Source organism: Vombatus ursinus, unplaced genomic scaffold, assembly GCF_900497805.2.
Source record: "Vombatus ursinus unplaced genomic scaffold, bare-nosed wombat genome assembly UNPS02014799.1, whole genome shotgun sequence".
In the NCBI taxonomy this organism is placed as follows: domain Eukaryota; kingdom Metazoa; phylum Chordata; class Mammalia; order Diprotodontia; family Vombatidae; genus Vombatus; species Vombatus ursinus.
In genome coordinates, this window is record NW_020954577.1 from 28,431,587 (window position 1) to 28,455,991 (window position 24,405).

General features: G+C 40.2%; 1 protein-coding gene across 3 annotated transcripts in view; it reads right to left on the reverse strand.

Moving 5' to 3' along the window:
- The window catches only part of NEK11 (NIMA related kinase 11), a 272,217-nt gene that overhangs the window by 205,430 nt on the left and 42,382 nt on the right, over positions 1–24,405 (reverse strand). For all 3 annotated transcript variants that reach the window (XM_027872170.1, XM_027872168.1, XM_027872169.1), the window contains exon 3: positions 5,961–6,126. In XM_027872170.1, coding sequence (XP_027727971.1) covers positions 5,961–6,126 — 166 coding nt within the window. The remainder of the gene's footprint in view (positions 1–5,960; positions 6,127–24,405) is intronic.

Here is a 24,405-nt window from a genome sequence, read left to right on the forward strand (position 1 = left end):
AATGAGAGGGTTACACTAAATGTTTCTTTTCAGTACTAAATCTATGTTCCGAGGACCGAGAGTTCCAAATCAGAGCCTTAGATGGCTGACTTTTGTCCTAAAAAGCTTCAGATCTCTCTTAGCCATCACTGTATTATAAGGATGATTTTAAGGACTGAATTTTATGTTATTTCTTGTGAGCACCAGCTGCTGCTCACTGCGCTCTCAACTCAACTTACTCTCCAGACTTTTCCACCTTCTGACAGCTACCCTGCCACCTCCCCACCCCTTTTATGCTTTGTCTTCCCCTATCCCCACGCAAGAGCCTTGAGATATGGAATCATCTTCTATGCCAATGGCTAACACAGTGCTTGGTGCATTAGAAAAGTATTCTATCTGTCTGTCTGTCTGTCTCTCTAATCTATCCACCTAATCCTACCTACATGTGTATTTAATCCTCGTTAATTTAGGTTGGCCTTCTCTGCACATCGCTGTAATTACTAGGAAACTAAAACAGAAAGGCATTCCATTCCTCTGATGTTAATAGCATATTCCTATGAGGCAGGCCCATCATTTCAACTGTTAATATTTACCCTAAGAAAAGAAGGAGTATTGCCTGGTTTGTGTGAGTTGAAGGTAATTGTGGGTCTGAAGATGAGGGATACACCTGGCAACAACAAGGGACTAAGATATGCACGTGTATGATGTCCTTTGTATTGGTCCCAGCAGCTTAGACTCTCAGCAGAGCCCTGGGAATCTACAGATGCGCCATTTGCCCTTCTAGCTCCTGCTGCCATGGCAACCCATCTCCTGTCTGAGAGAACAGGTCAATCCATGTTGAAACTACCCATCATTTTTAAATTAACACACAGAGGGAAAGGTGTGTCTTTTTTTTCACTGAAGCCATTAAGAAGTATTTTAAAACAGGGAATGTTTTTTGGAAAACTCAAGCTGTTACAAAGTGTGATAGCAGTAATATTGGTCATCATTTGTCTCAGAAACAGATGGCAAATTAGAGATGTTAAAGAAAGAGAAATGCCCACCCATCAGATTGGCTAATATGACAGAAAAGGAAAATGATAAATGCTGGAGAAGATATGGGAAAATTGGGACACTAATGCATTGTTGGTAGAGTTGTGAATTGATCTAACCATTCTAGAGAGCAATTTAGAACTATGCCCAAAGGGCTATAAGACTGTGCATACCCTTTGATCCGTCAATACCACTACTAGGGCTATATCCCAAACAGATCACAAAAAAGGGAAAAGGACCCACATGTACAAAAATATTGAAATTGAGGGGATGTCCATCAATTGGGGAATGGCTGAACAAGTTGCAGTATGTGAATGTAACAGAATTACTATTGTTCTATAAGAAATGATGAGCAGACAGATTTCAGAAAAACCTGGAAAGACTTAACATGAACTAATGCTGAGTGAAGTGAGCAGGACCAGGAGAACATTGTACACAGTAACAGCCACATTATGCAATGATCAGCTATGATGGACTTAGCTCTTCTCAGCAATACAATGATCTAAGACAAAACCAAAAGACTCATGATGGAAAATGCTATCCACATTCAGAGAAAGAACTATGGAGTCTGAATGCAGATCAAAGCATACTATTTTCTCTTTTTCTTTCTCATGGTTTTTCCCTTTTGTTCTGATTCTTCTTTCACAACATGACTAATGCGAAAATATGTTTAACATGATTGTACATGTATAGCCTATATCAGATTGCTTGCTGTCTTAGGGAAGGGGAGGTGAAGGAGGGAGAAAAACATTTGGAACTCAAAATGTTGAAAACTGTATTTACGTGTAATTGGAAAAAATAAAATATTATTAAGTGGGAAAAAAGGAAATTAAGTGACTTGGTCAAGATGACATGCCTAGTAAATCACAGAGTAAGGATTCAGACCCAATTCTTTTAATTTCAAGTCAAATGCTCTTTCTACCATCTTTCCTCACGAAATCTTTTACTTCACCCATTTTCTCTTCTCTAAAGGTTTCCCTGACCATATGAAAGTGATCTCTTCTTTCTCAGTTTTTAATATGCTACCTTGTGTGTCTGGCACATTTTATACTTGTCTACAAATATAAACGTAAGCGCCTTGAGGGTAGGGACTATATCTAACAGTAGTAGTAATTAATAATAATAATGATAATAATGTATCCATAGTCTAGCACAGTGAGAAGAAAGGAAGAAAGGGAGAAAGAAACAAAGAAGGAAGGAAGGAAAGAAAAAAGAAAGAAAGAAAGGAAGGAAAAGAAAAATGAGAAACTCATAAGGAACAGCAGCCCTTGAGAGTTATATTGTATTCATACCTCTGAAGTCCCGCTCTGAGACCTCCTTCTGGTAGAGAGGTGACCCCAAACACAGCTCAAAGACTGAGACCGTGGAATGCAAGCTTTGGCAGGTCACAAGATCTTGGGATCACAGATTTAGAGCTAGCAGGGACCTTAGAAGCTACCGAGCCCAACCCCAGTTTACAGATGAGGAAACTGAGGCACAGAACCTGTGCAAATCTTATATAATCATAGGATCACAGATCCAGAGCTCGGAGGGAACTTGCAGTCCATCAGGTTCAACCTCTTCATTTTACAGGTGACTGAACTGAGGCACAGAGGAGTAGGTGACTTGCCCAAGGTCACACAATGAGATGTCTGATATGGGCCTGATTATAAACCGGTACAATGGCGTTAAAGATTGCCTTTGCTTTTAACGAGAGGAGACCAGCAGAGCTTTGATTTTCCCGTAGTTTGGATACAGGAAGAACTGGTATTTCCCGAAGAGCGTACTTGGTCACAAGAGTCTCAGCCTCAGGCAGAAGGCCTAGATATGAACAGGACAGAGGCCAAATGGAGCCAGCTGAGGCTGCCATGATCGTCTGGTTTCCACGCCAGGAGTCCCAGAGTTCCCTGGGTTTCTTTAGTAACTTTCCATGTGTGACTGATGTCACCCTTTACCCTTGGGTTGGGGAGACAGGTTAACGAAGAGGCAAAAGTACTGTTCACATACCGTGGGCCATGTGGTTAGTTATTATAACTAGTGGTACTAATAAGCATTCAATTTATTGATTACTACTGATATAAGTAAGCATTCAAAACTAATAATAGCAGAAACATGACTATGACTCTGGATTTAACATAACTACTCAAAGCTCAATATGCTTTCAACACATGTAACTCCATCACTTAAAACATTAAAACCCCCATTAAAACAGGGGGTTTTACCCTAGGGTCTGTGAACTTGTTTTTTAAAATACTTTTATAACCGTACTTCAATATAACTGGCTTCCTTGGTAATCCTATGTGTTTTATTTTGTGAATTTAAGAACATAATTCTGAGGAGTCCACAGGCTTCCCTGACTGCCAGAGGGGTCCATGACACAAAGAAAAGTTAAAATCTTCAGTCAGAAGGTAGATTCCTCGTGAGTAATAACTGTCTCATCCTTTGTATTTATATCCCCAGAGCAGGCACTCGATAAATACTATTGATTGACTGACTGATTAATCAGCTGACCTTCATGATTTCCCTTGGAGGAAGAAACAGACATTTTTACAGTGGCCCCTCCGTATTCCTAAGGAAGTATTCTAAACTTTCTACGAAGAGAAAACCCTCAGAACTCTGAAAAGACAGGAAGAGAAAAGGAAAGGAGAGGAGGAAGGAGTTCACATAGCCAGGCTTTCTCTTTTTTTCCCCCTCTTCTTCTTGGTTTTATTTCTTTTCCCTCTTCCAAAGAGAAGAGGGATAGTAATTAGATGAGGAAGACCCTGGGCAGAACTGATGACCCTAAACGGATTACCTTGAGGCTAGGAGGACAGGCCTGAACTAGAAGAATCTCATATTTTCAGCCTTTCAAACTAGTCTCTGCATCAAATCAGGCATTGGTGAAAGCCAGGCCCCAGGCAAACTGAAAACTGGAACTCAGATAAGTTTTTATTTAATTAAAGTAATTTCTCCATAAAGCATGAATGAGGTTTAATGGAGGGGAGGAAAGGGGGAGATCTGCATTTTAAATGATCCAGCACCTTGTAACCCAAATAAATCTATGTTAGTGGAATGTATGGAGGTAATATTTTTGAACTAGGATGATCTAACAGATTCCTTTTGCCCAAATCTAGTCCCTTTGCAGCCTTTCCCTTCTCCTGTCCTGTTCCCTAGTCTGCCAGGGTGAAAAAACACATGGAATTGGCACTAAGGGCAAAATTCACCCAGTGAGTTAATACCACTGAATGCCTGTGAATTATTATGTTAACTGGCTATGGAACCAGAGGTATTATACACCCAATAGCCTATAGCACTAAACCCAAACTCACTTGACAATATTTTAGGAATTGTTTGTGTTTAAAATAAAGAAATGAACCCCTATTTTTTTCTTTTTTTTCTTAAAAAAAAAAAAAACAATACTCTGGAACCAGACCTACATGCTAATTCCTGACCACTTTCACACCAAGCCCCCTCCACATTGGACATCGTCTTCACTCTTCCTGCCCCAGTAGACCCTAAAAGGACCATGAAACCAATAATGATTCATTGCTTGGGGAGAGAATTTTTAGGCTCAGTTAACAAATGTTTGAAAACCATTATCAAATATTCAGTATGGAAGGCATGGGCATTTCCACTTCATAGATAGATAAAAGAAGGCACAGAGGTGTTAAATGAGCAATGTTCCTGTAGGATGAAAATGGGTAACTTATCTGAAGGAAAACTAAGGTTTTTGCTGGGCAAAATATAGTACAAAAGCTATATTTTGCATCAAACTGACAGATATGCATAATAAAGATCAGAATTTAGGCTAAATGGATGGAGAACACTTAGCATGCATCCTTTGCAACCAAGCCATCGGGGATAGTGAGAGTATAAAAAGAGTGTGGAGAGCTCAGTTAAATAGTTCTCTTTAACAGCGGGTTTTGAGCTCCCATAGAGTTAGAAAAGAAAATATCTAATCTTCTCCTGAGGTTACTCTATCTGCTCTTTGTCGACTGACAGCGGTGGCTGGGACTCCTTGCTTGCTGGCCTGACTTTACTAAGGAAAAGTTTTAGCCGTAATACCCTAGCTGACTGAAACTGAGATGGCTTGCCCAGAAGACGGTGGCAAGAGGAAGGCTCAGAAGAGACGCTGCATTAAAGCAGGTTCAATGAACCATCAGAGTAATGTGATGAGTTGTGATGAGCGGAGACACCACGCCCAGTGAACCCAGAAGAGCAAGGCAGCTGAGATACCTCAATCTAAGAAGAGCAGCGTTAGGAATCACCAGAAGACCTTAGGAGCTCTGCATAATCAGAGATAGGAGGTGGGTCTCCACACATTTCCCACGTGTGGGCCCTTCACACACGATCCCTGTGCAAGTTCACATTTGTGTGAGAGTGTCCCTTAGGTTAACGGGGAGCAGAAGGAGGTGGGGAGCAAATCCTACTAGCTACTCATGGGTTAGGGTTTGAACTATCTGAGTCCTCTGGCTGGCTAGGGGAAAAGTAAATATCATTAGAGGTCCATTAACATTAATTTTTTTTTTAATTTTAAAAGCATCTTGATCCCACAGTAGTTATTCTGGGAGCCCTATATGTGAGAAGAGGGCACCACAAGTGCTATATGCTCATTATTCCATATCACTGAATTCAAATTCACATGAAATTACTGTGGGAATTGTTTGGGTTTAAAAAAAAAAACCCACAAATTACTTTCCTAAGGCATTCTCCTAACATTCAGCTGCAATGATTCTCTCCAAATAGTATGTGGTTTTAGGGAACAAAAAGATGAAAAGAACCCTCCTTTGGAACTCGTTAGCTTCCTAGAGGTGACTTCTCTAAGCTGCAGAACAAGAGACCCCAAGTATTCAAATCCACCCCAGAGTTTGACATTCATGTTTTCAAGATGGCTTTGTTTCAGGAGCTTTCTCCAGCAGGGTGATTCCAGTCTGGTTTCCAACAGAGAAGAAATGCCCTCATCAGACTGCAGAATTAGCTCAAAGCCTTACCTCACAGTACTCGGTGATGATGCAGAAATTATCTCGTTCCACAAAGCTGGCATGAAACTTGACGATGGCTGGGTGGTCAAGTTTAGAGAGGAGCTGTGCTTCCAAGTTTGCCTGAACTGTTTCATTGGGCTTCAGGTCTCCAACAGATATTTCCTTCAAAACCTTTCTGCAGTGAAGGAGAGAAGAGAATAGGATAGGATGGCTAAGAGCATGGAATCAGTATCTATCACACTGTAAAATGTGCTGGCCATTCCAGTGCTTCCAATCCTACACAAAAGAGAGGCAAGGATCACCGGCACAACCCCACACCTGTAGACCAAGGGATTTTCAGGAGATGCCTAAATTAGAGGTAGAACTATTGGTGGAATTTTGAACTGATGTAATTATTCTGGAGAGCAATTTGGATCTATGCCCAAAGGGCAATAAAACTGTGTATACCCTTTGACTCAGTAATACCACTGCTAGGTCTCTATCCCAAAGAGACCAAAGAAAAGGGGAAAAAAACCATTTGGACAAAAATATAGCAGTTTTTGTGGTGGCAAAGAATTGGAATTTGTGGGATGCCCATCAACTGGGGAATGGCTGAACAAGTTGTGGTATATGATTGTAATGGAATAATATCGTGCTAATAAGAAATGATGAGCAGGATGATTTCAGAAAAACTTGCAAAGACTTATACGAACTGATGCAAAGTGAAGACAGCAGAACCAGGAGAACATTGTACACAGTAATAGCAATACTGTATGATGATCAACTGTGAATGACTTAGCTATTCTCAGAAATACAATGATCCAAGACAATTCCAAGGGACTTGCAATGAAAAATGCTATCCACCTCCAGAGAAAGAACTGATGGAGTCTGAATGCAGATCAAAACATACTATTTTTCACTTTATTTTGGTGGAGTTTCTTTGGTCTGTGTTTTCTTTCACAATATGATTAATATGGAAATATGTTTTGCATGAACGCTCATGTATAATCTATATCAAATTACTTACTGCCTCAGGGGGAAGAAGAAGTAGAGAATCTTGAACTCAATTTTTTTAAAATGAACGTTAAAAATTGTTTTTACATGTAACTGGAAAAATAAAATATTAATCATAGAAGAAAAAAAAATTGGGAGCAGAAAACAAACAACTTCTGTTTTAAGATCAGAGCTCACATTCAGGGTCACAGGTAAAGACTTCTTGCAGACTCTCCCAGAGGCTAAACCTTGCCCGCTTGTTCCACTCTACCTTAGCTAATTTATCCAGCTGCCTAATTTATCATATGTGAGCATTTCAACTCTGTCTTTTTCTCTGGTATTCAATTCTTTACCAGCCCACAGTTGGTTCATGTCTAGAATAGATACTAAGTAGCCAGAGTCTCAATCCTGGCCGATTATGGCCAGCCAGGCCCCACTATTACCAATGTTCTATTATTATATACTGTGTCTTAGTCTATAAAATGATGAACTACAGTACAAACAGAAAAAATCCAAGAACTGAAGAGAGAGAGCTTATTTCCAAGAACCCTACCAAAATTGATTTTTATTAGCCATACAAGCCAAGAACTATGGCAGAGTCAAAGGTGACTCTAAGACAATCAATGTAATTTAGAAAGACAATTTTTTCAAAAGTTAATTTTAAAGCAGATTAAGATGATAGGCCTACAAAGCATGGGGGCAGATAATTTTTAAATTATAATCTTGCCCCGAGATTCTGTGCTATAGGTAAGGCAAATCTACTTCTAAACCAATGCAAGTTGGATTCTCTACCTAATGTCAGCAGAACCCACTTCCATCAAACTCTCAGTCTCTACTGAAAAAGATAACAGAAGAACGAGACATTTTGTAAGAGATCCTGGCATGTGACTGTCAAGTCAACAAGCATTTATTAAGTGCCTACCATGTACCAGGCACTGTGCTAAGTGCTGGGGGAATGTACAGGAAATAAAATAGCATTAACTCTGGCTGCTCTCATGAGGATCTTAAATCGAAAACCAAAAGTCATCTGGTCCATCTTCTCCGCCTACCTTATTCTCTCCATTGCCCTATTACAGATGAGGCAACCAAGTCACGGAATCACATCGGAAGCAGAGCCAGGGTTCTAAACCAGATCCTATGACTCTAAGTTCAGAAATTCCACAGGAAGAGAAGGGGAAATCATTTTTCTACACGGGATGTCCCCTACAAAGTCCAAAGAGATGGATAATGGATTCTCTATTCATGTTGAGGTTTTCCAAATGCTCCTGTTTGCCAAAGAGACTGTGCTAATTGCAAAGAATGGCAGAAACATTACAAAGCCTCCCTGGTGAAACTCCCAATAATCTGAAATTAGTTTAAAGAGTCATGCTAGAAAAAAGAAGTCAACCAATTCCTCAAAGATCTGTGATTTTACCAGCCCAGTCACTCCCTCCACTGAGAAAGATCACAAGTCCAACCACACTTTAGTAGATAGATGGCCCTTGTTGAGCTGCTGTTACCAAAAACTCATCACCCTACAGACAGCCTGCTTGGTGATAGACCTCATCTTCTTTAGTGTCAATAAAACCACATCTGCTTCTGATATAGAACCATTGGATAATGAAAGGAGAACTTAACACAACAGGAGCCAAGTAGACAATGGTGAAGATTGTCGGTTGGCTCTCAATCGGGGGTTCAGCTGTTATTGAGGCTACCAAATGCAAATCAGTCCTAATAAATTCAAAGAAACTCCTCATAAACCAAAGCAGGGATATTAAATGAAACTCCTTATAAAGTGGAATAGGCGTGGCTTGGGGTGTGGCTATATTGCATTTTTATCTTTGTGCCCCCAGTATCTGGCAGGGCAATTTGCATCTATGCAAATGGATCTGGGACCTCATTTAGGTAGAAGTTCCCACTGCCTCTTCAGATCACATCCTGACCCCTACCTACACCATGAGTAACTTCTGTCCATTCCCTTCTGTAAGCTCACTACTGGGGTTCCAACCAATGTGCTAAGACACCTTCTTCCATTTCTCCTGGAACTTTAAGAATGCCAGGGAAGACCCTAGCTATCATCCTGTTACCTAGCTTTGGCCCTAGGAGAAGTATGTTTTCTTTATCACTCATACATTACTGTTATTCATCTTAGAAGTTCTTATGTTAAGTGTTAAAGCCTACTCGTATCCAAAAATCTGCCTCTCCACTGCCTTTTGCAGGATACTTTTATAATTCTTCAGAGACTTCAGATTTCCCTTCTTCCATGGTTCATAGTTAAACAACAATCCCAGCACAATGCTGGTATTAAAAAAATGGGCTTTTCACCTCCTCCCTTCCTGCTTCTTGGTGGAGGTAAGATAGGGTGAGGTATTTACGATTATGGAACACCACATATAATGGCAGACTTTTTCATTATGTCAATTAGTTTTGAAGAACCCATTTCTTTTGTTGTTTCTTTATTGTTTTATTGTTTATCGCTTCTTAATTGGTTTATTATTTCTATTCCTTTATTTAAAGAACCCTCTCTTTTATTCTTTGCTATGAGAGATAGCTCTCTGACACTCAGAGAGGAAGGAAGGAGATTTTATGAAATGTAGATTCCATAAAACCAAAACATATCAATAACATTTTATTTTTAAAAAATAATAAGAGGGGGGGATTTGCTTCTGCGGGGAGTTTGGGGTCATTAGAGGGGCCATACAATTTCCTGAAGGCAGTCTTCCCCATCCCGATTAATCCTAGACCCAACTCCCACTTGTCCAACCTAACATATAGTAATAAATGTTTGTTGAACAGAATTGAATTCTTTCTTTCTATGACAGCTAGTCATAGCTGTAGTACCTTTTGCTTCTTGGGAGTGAAATGGGTTCTAAAGCACTGCTAACTCAGCAAGGGGTGATCCTCAAGGGGATAGAGTCCATTATTACTCCTGTACTTGAAGCCTTTCCATTCTACAGAAAGGATGTTCTACCAAGAAATTGGGTAAAATGCTAAAATGCTGATTTTGGTTATTATCTGGAGGGCTGTAAATATACAAAATGGAGCCTGTAATCATCTGTATCTCTTGCTATATATTTATATACATAATTATGATTTTCAGTAATTACGTGTGAAGCAAAAGTAACATCTTCATATTGTTCTTATTCTTCTCCAGGTAATTGTCTGTCCATTGTCGCATAGTTGTAAAAGTCATGATAGCTAAACATAACAATACAAAACCTTTTACAAGCTAAAGATGCTCACCTAACATTCAGAGACGAACACAGTAAACCCCCATATGATAGCTTCCTCCCAAACATCAATTACTGAGTAACAGACCATGAATTTTTACATATAGCTGCCTGAACCCATCTGGCAGCCTGATGATAAAGCATAAATTCAGATTTGTCTACAGCTTTTCAGATTGGGTTAGTGCCATCAAGACCGGTGATATCTGTTGTAATCCTCTCCGGCTGACATCGAAGCAGTCTGCCTTCCTCCTCACAAAGCACGTCACTTTACTGAGCTGACATTCAGTCTCCTCAGTTATAGATCACTTCATATTAGATGTTCAGAAGCCAAAGACGGTAATAAAAACTCGACATGTCAAGGATAGCTTGTTATTGGCTCAGTGACTAATCTTTGGTAACACAACAAATGTTGATCAAAAATGCAACTGCTTGAGAGAAACTTTATGCCAACAGTAACACTGGACCTCCAGACAGACACACTTGGAGCATGGAACGCTGTATACTTCTTTCCTTTCTGATTAAGAAAAAAAAGATGTCTAGTTTTGCTCCAATACCCTAGCTTTTCTCTTTAAAAGTGGCAAGATTACTTAAATTCCATAAAGTACTTCGGAAATCTATGAATTGTGAATTTTTCTTCCTTGAAATCCAGTTCCTCATTTGAAATCCACATTATCAGCACATGCTAAGTGCTTAAATAAATGTGCATTGATCATTGTTTATTGTTTATTGATTAATTAATATCAGTTGATTGATATCACCACCATCAATCAACAAGCATTTATTAAGCACTGGCTGTGTGCCAGGTACTGTGCTCATCAACACAAATCAAACAGAACTTATTAACTGCCTCATAGCTGCCAGGTACAGATACTTATAATCATCATCATCACTGATCAACAAGCATTTAGTAAGTGTCTACTGTGGTACTGGGTTGTCATATCCATCATCATCATCATCACTGATCAACAATTAATTAAGAAGTTTGTTGTTACTGTCCAGTCATTTCAGTCACATTTCACTCTTCAAGGCCCCATTTGGGGTTTTCTTGGCAGAGATACTGAAGTGGTTTGCCATTCCCTTCTCCAGTTCATTTTACAGATGAGGAAACTGAGGCAAACAGGGTTAAGTGACTTGCCTAGGGTCACATAGCAAGTAAGTATCTAAGGCTGGATTTGAACTCAGGAAGATGAGTCTTTCTAACTCCAAGCACGACACTCTATCCACTGTACACCTACCTGCCCCAAGAATCTACGAAGTGCCAAGTACTGTACTCTTTATCATTGAGCAACAAGTATTTATTAAGTGCCAGCTGTGTGCCAGATACTGTACTCATGACCAGCATCCAGCAGGAAGGCTTTTCTCATTTAATAGAATGGATCTCCACTGAGTCCATCTCTGATGATGTCTGAAGAGCCTGGAAATAAGACCTACAAGGAAACTCACAAGAATAACAGCTAACATTCATACAGTGCCCACCATGCGCCAGGCACTGTCTCATTTTACCCTCACAACAACCTTGGGAGGACTATTCCCATTTTACAGATGAGGAGCCAGGATGACCTAGCCTGAAGAGAAGGCCGAGGAGTGGGTGAGGAGTCCTTCAGCCCCCCGACTTTATGTGAAGGAGCCTGGGCAGGGAGGAAGGCAGACCCACTGCGCTAGTGTCCAGTAAGGTCACAGTAAGAGGAAATCCTCTCGAACCGCAGGATGGAAAAACTGAAGGAGTAGTTGGCCACCTGGGAGACTTGATGGGCCAGCTCTCAAAGCTGTAATAAAATCTCCCGGGCTCGGTCCTTACATTCCTCTACCATCTCACCTCAGCCTGTCTTTGCAGCCTCATTTCATGACTCCCTCGGGCACACTCTCTCTCCCTCTCCTCCCACCCTACGTCCCTGGAGTAGGCTGCCCCACCTCCCTGCAATGTGCTTCCTCCTCGTCTCTGCCTCTGAGAATCTTAACTTCCTTCAAGGCTCAGCTTTGGTGCCTCCTCTGCCAAGAAGCCTTTCTGATTGCCCTCATTACTAGTGTTCGCTCCTTCCTCCCACTGTCTTGTGAACAAGCTGGTTTTTTCTCACCAAGAGAATGTAAGGTCCTTGTAGGAAGGGCCTGTTTTTCCTTCTGTCGCTGAATCCTAGACATGGCACAGTGAGCGGCCAGAGCCTAACCTGGTGTCAAGAGGACCCAAGTTCATGTGAACCTGGGCAAGTCACTTAACCTCTAAGCCTGCCTCAGTTTCCTCCACTATAAAATGGGAATAATAATGTTGCAAGGATAAAATGAGATACTTGTAAAGTGGTTTGCAAACCTTAAAGTGCTATATAAATGCCATTATCATTGTTGTGGTCATCCCCAGGACCTTCCCCAGTGCTCTGTCCATTGTACTTGCTTAATAAATGTTAACTGAATTGTATAGCACTGCACCTCCTTTTCAAAAAGTTTTTAATAAGATAAATGTTTGTCCAGCTAGCAGGCAAACAATTGCTCTAAATGGCTTACACATAGCCATCTCTTTGATTAATAATAGTCCGTGCCCCTACAATTTAATATTGCATGGAAATTTGATTTTTCTAAACTTGTTTCTTAAAAGTTAAACTTTACCAAAGCTCAGTGAATCAAAGGACTTATTTTCCCCAATGGCACCTTACTGACTTGGTAAAGAAATATTCTTCAGGTTGATATACGATGCTGATAAAGAAAATCATATGAATTCCTGAGCTCCAAAAGCCAATTTTCTTTCCTCTCTGACTGTAAACACTTTAAAATAAGCATCTTTATCCCTAGCACTCAGCACAGTGCCGGCACATAGTAGGAATTTAATAAATGTTTATTAGGTCTCTCTGTCTGAACATAAGAGAAGAAATAAACAACTTCAATGAAATAAAATTAATTTTGTGCTCTCTTTCCTATCCCCTCCTATGCACTTTTACTGATGAAGAGTTTAGACATCCTAGAATTCCTGGTTGCTTTCTTCCCTAGGAAGGAAAGCTCTACTGAATTAACCAACAAGCTAAGATCACAGGGGCTAACCTGGCTTTCCAATGCCATGTTTCCTTATTCCAGCTACAACTGGAGATAGGGACGCTATGGCCCTAAGCTTCCAAATCTCAAGAGTCACAAAGTCCACTCCAAATGAAAAACGGCTTCTCAGATTAATTTGATTTTGCCTCAGAGGTTTGGGGTCTTAAATGACGCTGCATTCTATCAATCAATTAACACCCATAATTAAGTGCCTACTATGTGCCAGATACTGTGTTAGGTACTGGGACACAAACACTCCATCACATACCTCACATTATTGGAGGGGGGAGAAGAATACAGTGAGTTGACAGATAAATAAATATAAGCCATATGCCAAATAAAAACAAAGTGATTTCGGGAGCTAAGAAAAGCATTAACAACTGGGGAAATCATGAAAGACCTCCCTCTTGAGGGAGGTGACCCTTGAGAGGAGCCTTGAAAGGACTGGTTAATGACTCCTCTGTCTATGTCCTATGACTTTAATAGAATTCAAACACAAAATCTTGAACAAGACTATCTTAATCAACTTCTCTTGGTTGCTTTCTTAACTATAAGCTGACCCAATATTGTTCTCTTGAATACCAAAATTTCCTGTAGTCATGAACCAATAGACCTTCAGCAGTCCACAAATGAGCACCTGTCAGGGCTGGATTTGGTTTTTTGTTTTGTTTTGTTTTGTTTTGCGAGGGGGAGGCAATTGGGGTTATGTGACTTGCCTAGGCTCACACAGCTAGTAAGTGTCAAGTGTCTGAAGCAGGATTTGAACTCAGGTCCTCCTGGCTCTAGGGCTGGTGCTCTATCCACTGCGCTACCTAGCTGCCCCAGCTGGATTTGTTTTTGCTGGCTGGCCTCCATCTTCATATTTGGAAACAGCTAATTTTTTATTGTTTTATCCTCACTTGAGTGCAAATGTAATAAAATGCTACTCAGCATAGTTGGGGAATAAAGTCTCTAATTAAATAATGATAAATTAATAATTAATTGCCACATATAATATTTGTGAATTTCCAGATTCCAAATAAAATAAAATAAAATGTACTTAATGATAACACCATAATGAATGTCCTATAATCACCGTTGATGATTGAAAAGTCAGATCAGGATGTTTCAGTGCCTTTATCATTATGGAATCGGTCTTCAGGGTGTCAAGTTAAGCACCCAAGATCTAGAAAGGTGTGCTGAATTTACACAGGGACCACGACCTTCCATGGAAGCTGCTTTCATTGACTTATTTCCTTCTCTCCATGACCCAGAACACTGCAGAGCCTCCTAGACAAGATTCATAACCACTCAAAAAAAGCCTGACTTGATCAAATGTACGGGAAAAACCAAGTGGATAAAGAATGTCTACTGTAGAAAGCATGACATGCAGTTACACAGACAAGCTGTAGAGCTTGTCCATCAAGTATAAATATCCTGGAGGGAAACTGAAAATGTATAAATTGGGCCCAGAATTAAACAAGACGAAGAGGGGAGGGAGGAGGGCAGGCTAGTTGCCTTCAGGATACCCCTTTAATGACCCCAAACGTCTCCCAGAAGTGAAGGCCCATCCTTTTAATGCCAACATTCTACTGGTGGTGTTGATTCCAACCATTGGCATGGATATTCCACTGGCATCTCAAACTCATTATGTCCAAGACAGAATATATTATCTTCCCCTTACCCTCAACCTGCTCCACCTCCAAAAGTCCCCATTTGCTGAGGGCAACATTTTTCGTAACCTTACTGTCATTCCTAATTGTCTCCCCTCTCTCAACCCACAAATTTAAAATCAGTTGCTGTCTTGTAGATTTTTACCTCCAAAATAGCTTCCATATCTATCTCCTCTCAACTTACAAAGCCACCACTGTAGGTCACATCCCCCATCACCTCTTCATTGAATTGCTCTAAGAAGTCTCCTGGACTCCAACCTTTCTGCTCACAAATACGTCCCTGACAAAGATTTCAGAATGACTTTCCTAAAGCACAGATCTGATCATTTGAACATTCTACGCAGAAATCAGCAGCAGTTCTCTATTATCTTTAGGATAAAATTCAAACTCCTCTGAGTCTGGCCCTCCATAATCTGGCTACAACCTACCTTTTTAGATTCCCTTCACATAATTCCTGTCAAAGGGAGTTCTAATGCCCACACTCTCCTACCTCAGATTCAATGTTGGATTGTATTGAGACCCTCACAAGTCATTCAGCAGTTAACAAAAGGAAATTTACTTTGCCCTAACAGAGCAAGGCCATGCAACAAGGATATAATGGTCCTTGGCTTCTTTCATTTCCATGTTGAACTGCATGGGGTCATCAGGACAGGATATGGTGAAGGATGTGGTAACTTGTATGGTCTTCAGAAATCCACCAAATAGGAGAGGCTTCAACTGCATATGGGTGGAACTTTTTATGCCCTTGGATAACCAGGAAGCAGCATCAGGGAAATGGGTCAATTAGATCCTGGGACCATTTTGTCTCCTCTCACAAGAGGAAAGAAGGAAAACTCACAAGAAAGAAGAAAGAAGGGTGGGCCTAACCTAATGTTACAAGAAAATAGTGATAGATATTGGTCCTATCATAACTGCCCTACATGCACCCCACAGTCCAGCCAAACGGCACCATCGATTGCTCCCCTACCTTAACACTTCTCCCATGCACTTTCACCAGCCTTCTCTTTGACCAGGAGGGCAGGCCCAGCTCAGGTGCTACCTCTGTGAAGCCCTTTGGACTCCCCCCGTTGGTGGTTCTTTGTCCCTCCTCAAACTATCTTGCTTTTATTTGCCTGTGTAGGTGCTGGAAGCTGCTAGAAGGCAGAGCCTATTTTGTTTTTCAATCTGTGATCATAGCATCAAACACCAGGCATTGCTCATAACAGGAATTTAATAAATGTTTGTTGAATGAGACGCATTTTCAAAAGATCAATCTATAATAAACACATAATTCTGTTTCCCATTTGTTCCTTCCTCCTTTCATCCATACTCCGCTTTAGTAGGACACAAATAAAGAGGATTTTGTCTTACGTTTAAGGTCCTCTATCTACTATGCTACACTGTCTTTCACGTCATTTATATATTTGGATATATAGCTTAGACACAGCAATATCAAGACCATTATTGAGTGATAAAGCTATGAATCAGCCGTGACCTACAATATATGCTCTTTCATATAATTCCAAAGCACATTATTTATTTTCCAATGACATTAGTTGATATCACTAAAGGTTATTCAGAGGTGACATGCAAGAAATTAGAAAAATGAGCAAAGAGATTTTCATTTGAGAATCTGTGATTTGATAGAGCAATGCCAAAAATTCAATACTGCTTACATCACATGCCAGTACAGCATATGAGATGATCTGGGACTTCCATCTCTTTGAGGATGGCCCCATTTTGTTGTGATCCACACATAGGCTTTGGTCAATGAAGCAGAAGTAGATGTTTTTTTCTAGAACTCCCTTGCTTTCTCCATAATCCAATGAGTGTTGGCAATTTGGTCTCTAGTTCCTCTGCCTCTTTGAGAAACAGCCTGTTCTTCCGGTAATTCTTGGTTCACATACTGCTGAAACCTAGCTTGCCGAATCTTAAGCACAACCTCGCTGGCATATGAAATTAGCACAACTGTCCAATAATTTGAACATTGCTTGGCATTGGCCCTTCTTTAGGATCGGGACATAAACTGATCTTTTACAATCTAGTGGCCACAGTTGAGTTTTCCAAATCTGCTGGCATATTGAGTACAGCACTTTAATAGCATCATCTTTCAGGAGTTTTAAATAGTTCAGCTGGAATTCCATCACCTCCGCTAGCCTTATCATTAGCAATGCTTCCTAAACTCCACTTGACTTCATTCTCCAGGATGTCTGACTCTAAATCAGTAACCATACCATCGTGGTTATGAGTGATGTTAAGATCTTTCTTCTATGGTTCTTCTGTACTTTCTTACCACCTCTTCTTGATCTCTTCTATTTCTAAGTCCCTACGATTTTTGTCTTTTATCATCCCTGTTTCTGCATGAAACATTCCCTTGGTATCTCTAATTTTCTTGAAAAGATCTCTTGCCTTTCCCATTCTATTGTTTTCTTCTACTTCTTTGCACTGCTCATTTAAGAAAACCTTCTTATCTCTCCGTGCTAATTCTCCGGAATTCTGCAGTGAGTTAGGCATATCTTTCCTTTCTCCTTTTCCTTCCCCTTCCTTCTTTCCTCAGCTATTTATAATTTCTCACCAGAAACCATTTTGTTTTCTTATCCTTATTTTCCTTTGGGATGTTTTTTGTTGCTGCCTCCTGTACAATACTGTAAACCTCTGTCCAGAGTTTTTCAGGCACTCCATCCACCAGATCTAATTCTTAAACCTATGCACCACTTCCACTTCATATTTATAAGGGATGTTATTTAGGTTATAACTATACAGTCTGATGGTTTTCCCTATTTTCTTCAATTTAAGTCTAAATTTTGCAATAAGAAGCTCATGATCTGAACCACAGTCAGCTCCACATCTTGTTTTAATCGACTATATAAAACTTTACCTTTGGTTGCTAAGTATATAATCAATCTGATTTTGATATAACTATCTGGTAATGTCCATGTGAAGGGTCACCTTTTGGGCTGTTGAATGCTATGACCTGTGAGTTATCCTGACAAAACTCTGTCAGTCTCTGTCCTGCTTCATTTTATACTCCAAGGTCAAACTTGTTATTATTCCAATTATTTTTTGATTTCCTACTTTAGCATTCCAATCCTCTAAGATGAATATGTCTTTTTTTTATCTTATTTCTATAAGATGTTGTAGGTCTTCAAAGAACTGATCAACTTTGGCCCCTTTGGCATCAGTGGTTAGAGCATGGACTTGTATTACTGTGATGTTGAATGGTGTGCCTTGGATTCAGACAGATACCATTCTGTCATTTTTGAAACTATACCCCAGTACTGCTTTTTTCATCCATTTATTGCCTATGAGGGCTACCCCTTTTCTTCTAAGGGATTCGTGCCCACAGTAGGATATGTAGTGATCACCTGAATTAAATTCACCCACTCCCATCCATTTAAGTTCGCTGATGCCCAAGATGTTAATGTTTAATCTTCTGACCACTTGTTTGACTACATCCAGCTTACCTTGGTTCATAGATCTCACATTCCAGGTTCCTACACAATACTGATCTCTGCAGCATCAGACTTTCTTTCATCATCAGACACATTCACAGCTGAGTGTCCTTTTGGTTTTGGCCCAGCCACTTCATTCTTTCTGGAGCTACTTGTGGTTTTCTTTTGCTCTTCCCCAGTAGTGTATGGGGTACCTTCCGGCCTCAGGGGTTCATCTTCCAATGCCATCTCTTTTATCATTTTAACACTGTCCATGGGGTTTTCTTGGCAAAGATACTAGAGTGGTTTGCCATTTCCTTCTCTAGACTTTTTGCCTGAATTCTCCACTATGACCTGTCCATCTTAGGTAACCCTGCATGGTATGACTCACAGTTTAATTGAGCTATACAAGTTCCTCTACCATGACAAAGCAATGATCCAGGAGGGGATCACTTCTTGTACTGGATCAAAATCTACTCCCTTGTAACTTCTATCCATTGATCCCAATTCTTTCCTCTGAAGCCTTGCAGAATAAGTCTAATCCCTTTTTTAATACTACTTTTGGCAGGAAAGGACAGTCCATGAACAGGAGAAGATCAAATATGTTTTATTCATTTTACCAGGTGATTTTCACAACTATTCTAAAATCTCAAAGTCTCCTGGCCCCCTCATCCTAAGGTGAAATATTTTAAAAGTACATAACTTAGACAAGCTTCAAGTCACAATTTCCACTAACAACATCTTATCTGTCATATTTTCACAGTTTCTCTGCTACATGAATTTAATCATTTCTGCTGTGAATTCTTTAATATAAGTAGGAGCTCTTTTTTGTAGCTTTCTGAAAAGTGTCTCAAATAAGACTCAGTCCATATTCAAGTGGCTTTGTTTAGTTCTAAGGTTGTATTGGCTTTTTTGGCAGTGGCCATGGGACACTGTTGGCATATACTGATGGAGCCTGCCATGTGGTGAAAAGACAATGAGCTACATGACCTTGGGAGAGTCCTTTAATCTCTCATGGCCTAGGTTTCCTTATGTGTATTGTTGTTTGTCCTTTGTTCTCAAAGAGTACCAATGACAACAGGAGGGTGATGTCTTGACTTGCAAGTGTATGATGGAAAAGGAATCCTCAAGTCCCTTCTAATTCTAAAGTTATGACCCTAAGAACTAACCCCCACCCCTACCCCCACAAATTAATGTTTAGCTAGGTCTCCCCTATCTTGGACTTGTTGTCTTTGTTCTGCAAAATTAAGTATCCCTTAATTGTGGAAGAGGTAACACCAACATGGCAAGCAATCAAACTAGGGAATTTTTTTTTCTTTTCTACTTGGTGTTTATAAAAATAATTCATTAGAATTAATGAGAAAAACAGTGCTAGGTTTCAAAATGTAACAATGAGGTGGCGTTGTCTTTACTTAAATTTTTAAAATTATAATATTCTCATCAATATCCTTTTCTAGTTAACAAAATTCCTAATTGTTCTAATGACCAGAATCATCCCCAGTGGGTGCTTGCTGGTCACATATAAGTCTCTTGTACTGTGTTTTGGGAGAAGGAATGCAGAGTCCCCACCATACCTCAGAACCACTTATGGGAAGAAAGGACCTCAAATATAGCACCTTGCTGCCTCTAGAAGGAGGGTGTCACTGCAGGCAACTTCAGAATATTTACTCTAGTGGAATTTTTATATATGTCTTAGTCAATTATCTAAAAGGTTTAATTATGTAATACATGTTTTGTGTCAAAATGTTCAGCTATTTGGAGAAGGTGGAGAGAAAAAGGACCAGTTCTCCTAAGAAACAAGAGTACTGAGATTACATCTTGAAGATCATCAGACCTCCTGGAACATAATTTGAGAGCCACTAGCCTGAACTAAATATTTTGTTTATGTCTACGATGCAATTAAACAGAATGACAGGTAAATAAGAGCATGAAAACACAACCTTCCAAGTATACTCAGTTAGCTTAGTTAGTTGGCTAACTTAGGTTGTTTTAGGTTTTGTTCTATTTTTATCAGACCTATGATTTTATTTCTATAGGATAAGGAAACTCCCTCTAGTCATGAAGACCTGTATCTGTTTTGCAACTTAGAATCTTAGAGCAATGCCTGGAGAACTGAGTGGTTAAGTGACTTGTCCATGGTCACAGAACCAGGATGTGTCAGGGATGGAATCTGAACCCAGTTCTTCCTTACTCTGCTTCCCAAATCTCAAGGACATCATGCCATGCCAGTTCTGATGAACATTAGTTTTCCTTTAAAGGTTAAACAATCTAATAGCTCACTCACGTTCATCTTTTATTCACAATGTCACAAAACAATTTTGGAAAGAAAAGGGATTTCATAGGCTTCCTCAGATATGATGAAAAGCCACAGCATAAAAATGATAAGATGGTGACAGATCTATAGTAGTAGTGGAGAGAAGATCAACAGATGGGATACATTTACTTGCCCTGGATGAGTTAAAGAAAAATAAACTCTACATAAAGCAAAAATGAAAACAAAAAAACCCAGAATATTTAATAAACTTGTTGATTTAATGACCAACATTCCAAAAAATAACATTAAAAAATTACCTAAGACTTCCATGAAACACTATCAAATAATATTATGTGCAATTATGTGAGTCATATGCCAACATTATGATGGTCAAAATGGAGTCTGAAATTCAAGTGCCAGGTTCACTAAGATTTGAGATTTCATCATCTTAATTGCAATATGTGGAACTGGACTTCACTTTAGCTTAATTAAGGTCTAAATGTAGAAATGACTATTTTATTTTGAAAGGGGGAAGATTATGATCTGTCTGTATTGGCATATATCCTATAAAAGGTTTAAGAAACTAATTTAAAGTTTTATACTTTTACATTTTGAATATATATGTGTGTGTGTGTGTATACACATATATATATATACATGTACACACACACACACATACAGAACCTCTTTAGGTTCTACCCACAGAGACATGGAAGAGGTAGAAGAAGAGTGTTGAGGAGACAGGGAGCTACAGGAACCTAGACAGCTTTTCCCCCAAATCCTACCACAGTCCAGTGGTTTTGGACTTGACCCGAGACAAATTACCCAGAAAACCTTCAAACATGTGGGGGCTCAGCCGTCGGAGAAGGACACTGCACGAGCCACCACGGAGGGGCTGGAAGGGTCACAGGAACACGCAGGGTTGTCCTGCCATCACGAGCAGAGTACAGATAGCGTGTGGGGATATTTAAAGCTTCAATCATGATCCGAGCTCTCATCAATGACTGAGCAAACGCTGACTTTCTGATCAACCACGAGCCAGGAGGGGAGATGATGAAATCCTATTCCTCTCCTTCTTCCTCCCTCCAGAGGAGGAAATCAAATGTCCTGTGTCACCTCTGATTTCCATCCATTCTTGCTAAGCTGTATAACAAGCAGGTGGAAGCTCAGTCTTTTTCTAAAAATTCACTTTTACTTCTCAGCCTTTAAAAAGAGATGGACTGTTGGCCAACAAAAAACCCAAACTATATGATTTTTTTACTGAATGTGTGTATACATGCACACACACACATACACATACACACACACATATATACACACATATATGTATACACACACATATATATACATATACACATATATATACACACACACACACACATATACATATATATGTATCCATTAGAGAGAGGTGATAGAATTTCATTTTTAGAGACAAAAGGCATATTTGTTCAGCTGAGCTAAACTGAGAGCTAAGCTTGGGAGAAGCAAGGCAGAAGAGCTAGGACTTGACATTCACAAGCATTGTAAAAGAACGTGAAATCAGATATTCCCAAAATAACTATGTTCGTTCCCATCATGCCGAAGAGCCTATAAGTAGTATGAGGGAGAAGCCCCACAGCTGATTAGCCTGACAGTGCTTGAGTGGCTGGCTCCCAACACATTTCAACAACAGCCCAGCCTCTGGTGGGAAAGTTAGGACCCAACAAGAAGTAGTAATAAGAAGGTTTCAACTGAGCCATGCATGATTTGCAAGCAATGCCACCATAGAAACCTAGTGATGCTAGGAGTGCCTGACCTCACCCATGGGATCTTTTAGTGGTTCATACATACATGTGCATATACATATGTACATGTATACATATATACACATATATGCACACCAGCTGCCTTGGTGGTTTATACCTCTATAATACACATAATAGAAGTATAAAAATAATATAAACACACTGATGCCTATATGTATGTGTGTATATACATATACATGTGTGTACATGTGTATGTGTATATGTATATATATATATGGAAATAAAGAGGGTAAGAAAAGGGGGGAAAGAAAAGGGAAAATAAGGGAAGAAGGGAGAGAAGATGAAAAGGGAAAAAAGGGAAGGGGGAGAGATATACAGAGAAACAGAGATAGAGAAATATACAGATAGATGTGGAGAGATATGGGAAGGGAGAGAGAGACAGAAGGAGAGAGAGACAGAAAAGAGAAAGAGAGAGAGACAGGAGGAAGGGAAAGGGAAGAGAAGAGGGAGGGAGGGAAAGGGGGGGAGAGAGAGAGAGACAAAGAGAGAGAGAGAGAATATATATATACAATAAAAGTGTACTTTTTGACACCCAAAACATCCAGGGTCTACACCACTCACAAAAATTAGACTGGCTTCCAATACCTGAAAGGATCTTGTTGCCATAGATGACAATTTATGGATTTTTTTATTGATTTGTAACACAAAATAGTCAGCGGTGACTGCAGATGAGAGGAAGAGAGGAGCCAGTGAGTGATGTGTTATTAGCACTTTTCAAATTATCCCCAGTTCCTTTTTCTGGGAATGGACTTGAGGAGACAGCCTGACTAATGAAGTTCTTTTGACAGCCCAAGCTCCTGCTGCCTTGTCCAAAGACCTTTTTTGGCAGAATCTGACACTGCTTAGCAGGACTTTTCAAAGTCACCTGGGATCACGCGCTTCTCCTGCACATCAAGCTGCTGACCAAGCACATAATATAAAAGAAACTTGTAAGTGGTTTCCCTTGTACATTACATCTGGAGATCCTAGAGTTGGCTTTAGAAAAAAGCAATTCAAAGTGATTTTCAACAAAGGCAACAGACTCACAAAGCTGTAAGGTTTGAAGAAGCTTAAAAAGCCAAAATCATCTTGGATGACCCATTTCAATGTTAGCTTTGTACCTCTCCTAGTGAACATGCTTTTCTAATCCTTACCATAACTCCAGATCCTCCTCATTCCCCAGGCCATCAATCCCCTTCTGCCTCCATTCACCTCCCTGCAAAGCCTGGAGACCTGGCCAGCTACTTCAATGTCACTCTACTCCTGGACCAGATTTTGCCATCCCTGCCTGGACAATCTCCTACTCTGGTAATAGCCTTTGTACGAACTCCACATCATCGCCTTTCCTGACTGCTACTTCTGGCCTATAGAGCAATGCTAGAGAGCCTTGGAAAACTACGTTGGTCAATCCTACTGCAAATCTACGCTTCATAAACCCGGCTGAGTCCTCGCTGATGCTCTGCTACCCTCTGTTCATCTCTTGACTCTACATTCCATTTCCCACAGCAACTATTCTGAACTTTCTCCCCTTTCCACAAACCATCAACCTCACTTCCTACCTGTTCAATTCTCTTTTTCTTGTCATTGCGCATCCCTTCATTCCCATTCCAGTAGCCGCCAAATGCAAACCAGCAACGCCCTCCCTCTTTCTGCGGCACCTTACTGGCTCTCCTCTCACTACTTCTTTATCTCCTCTGCTAGCACCTCTTGCTCTTCTCACTCTCTTGCAACCAGGCATTTCCCAAGGATCCACCCTCAGTTTTCTATTTCACTTTCTCGACTCCCTGAATTTCTCCCCCTCCCATCCTGTCTACTGAGTCCCAGACTTGCATTTCAAACTACCTGATAGACCTTCCCACCTGACTATCTCACAATACCCCCAATCTAACATCTCCAAAACCTAACTCATCATCTTCCCTGCCACAACTTGTTTTTTTTCCCATTTCTCTTCTGCTAAAGGTCTCCCAGTCACCTGTGTTTGCAACATTGAAGTTATCTTGACTGCATCTTTTTCCTTTTGCTGGTAACATCAAATCAGTTGTCAATTCCTTTCAATTATAACTCAGCCGTATCTTGTACATCCATCCCCTTCTCTTCATTCCAACCATCACCAGCCTAAAAGCAGTGGCCTCCGACTGACTGTCTCTGCTTC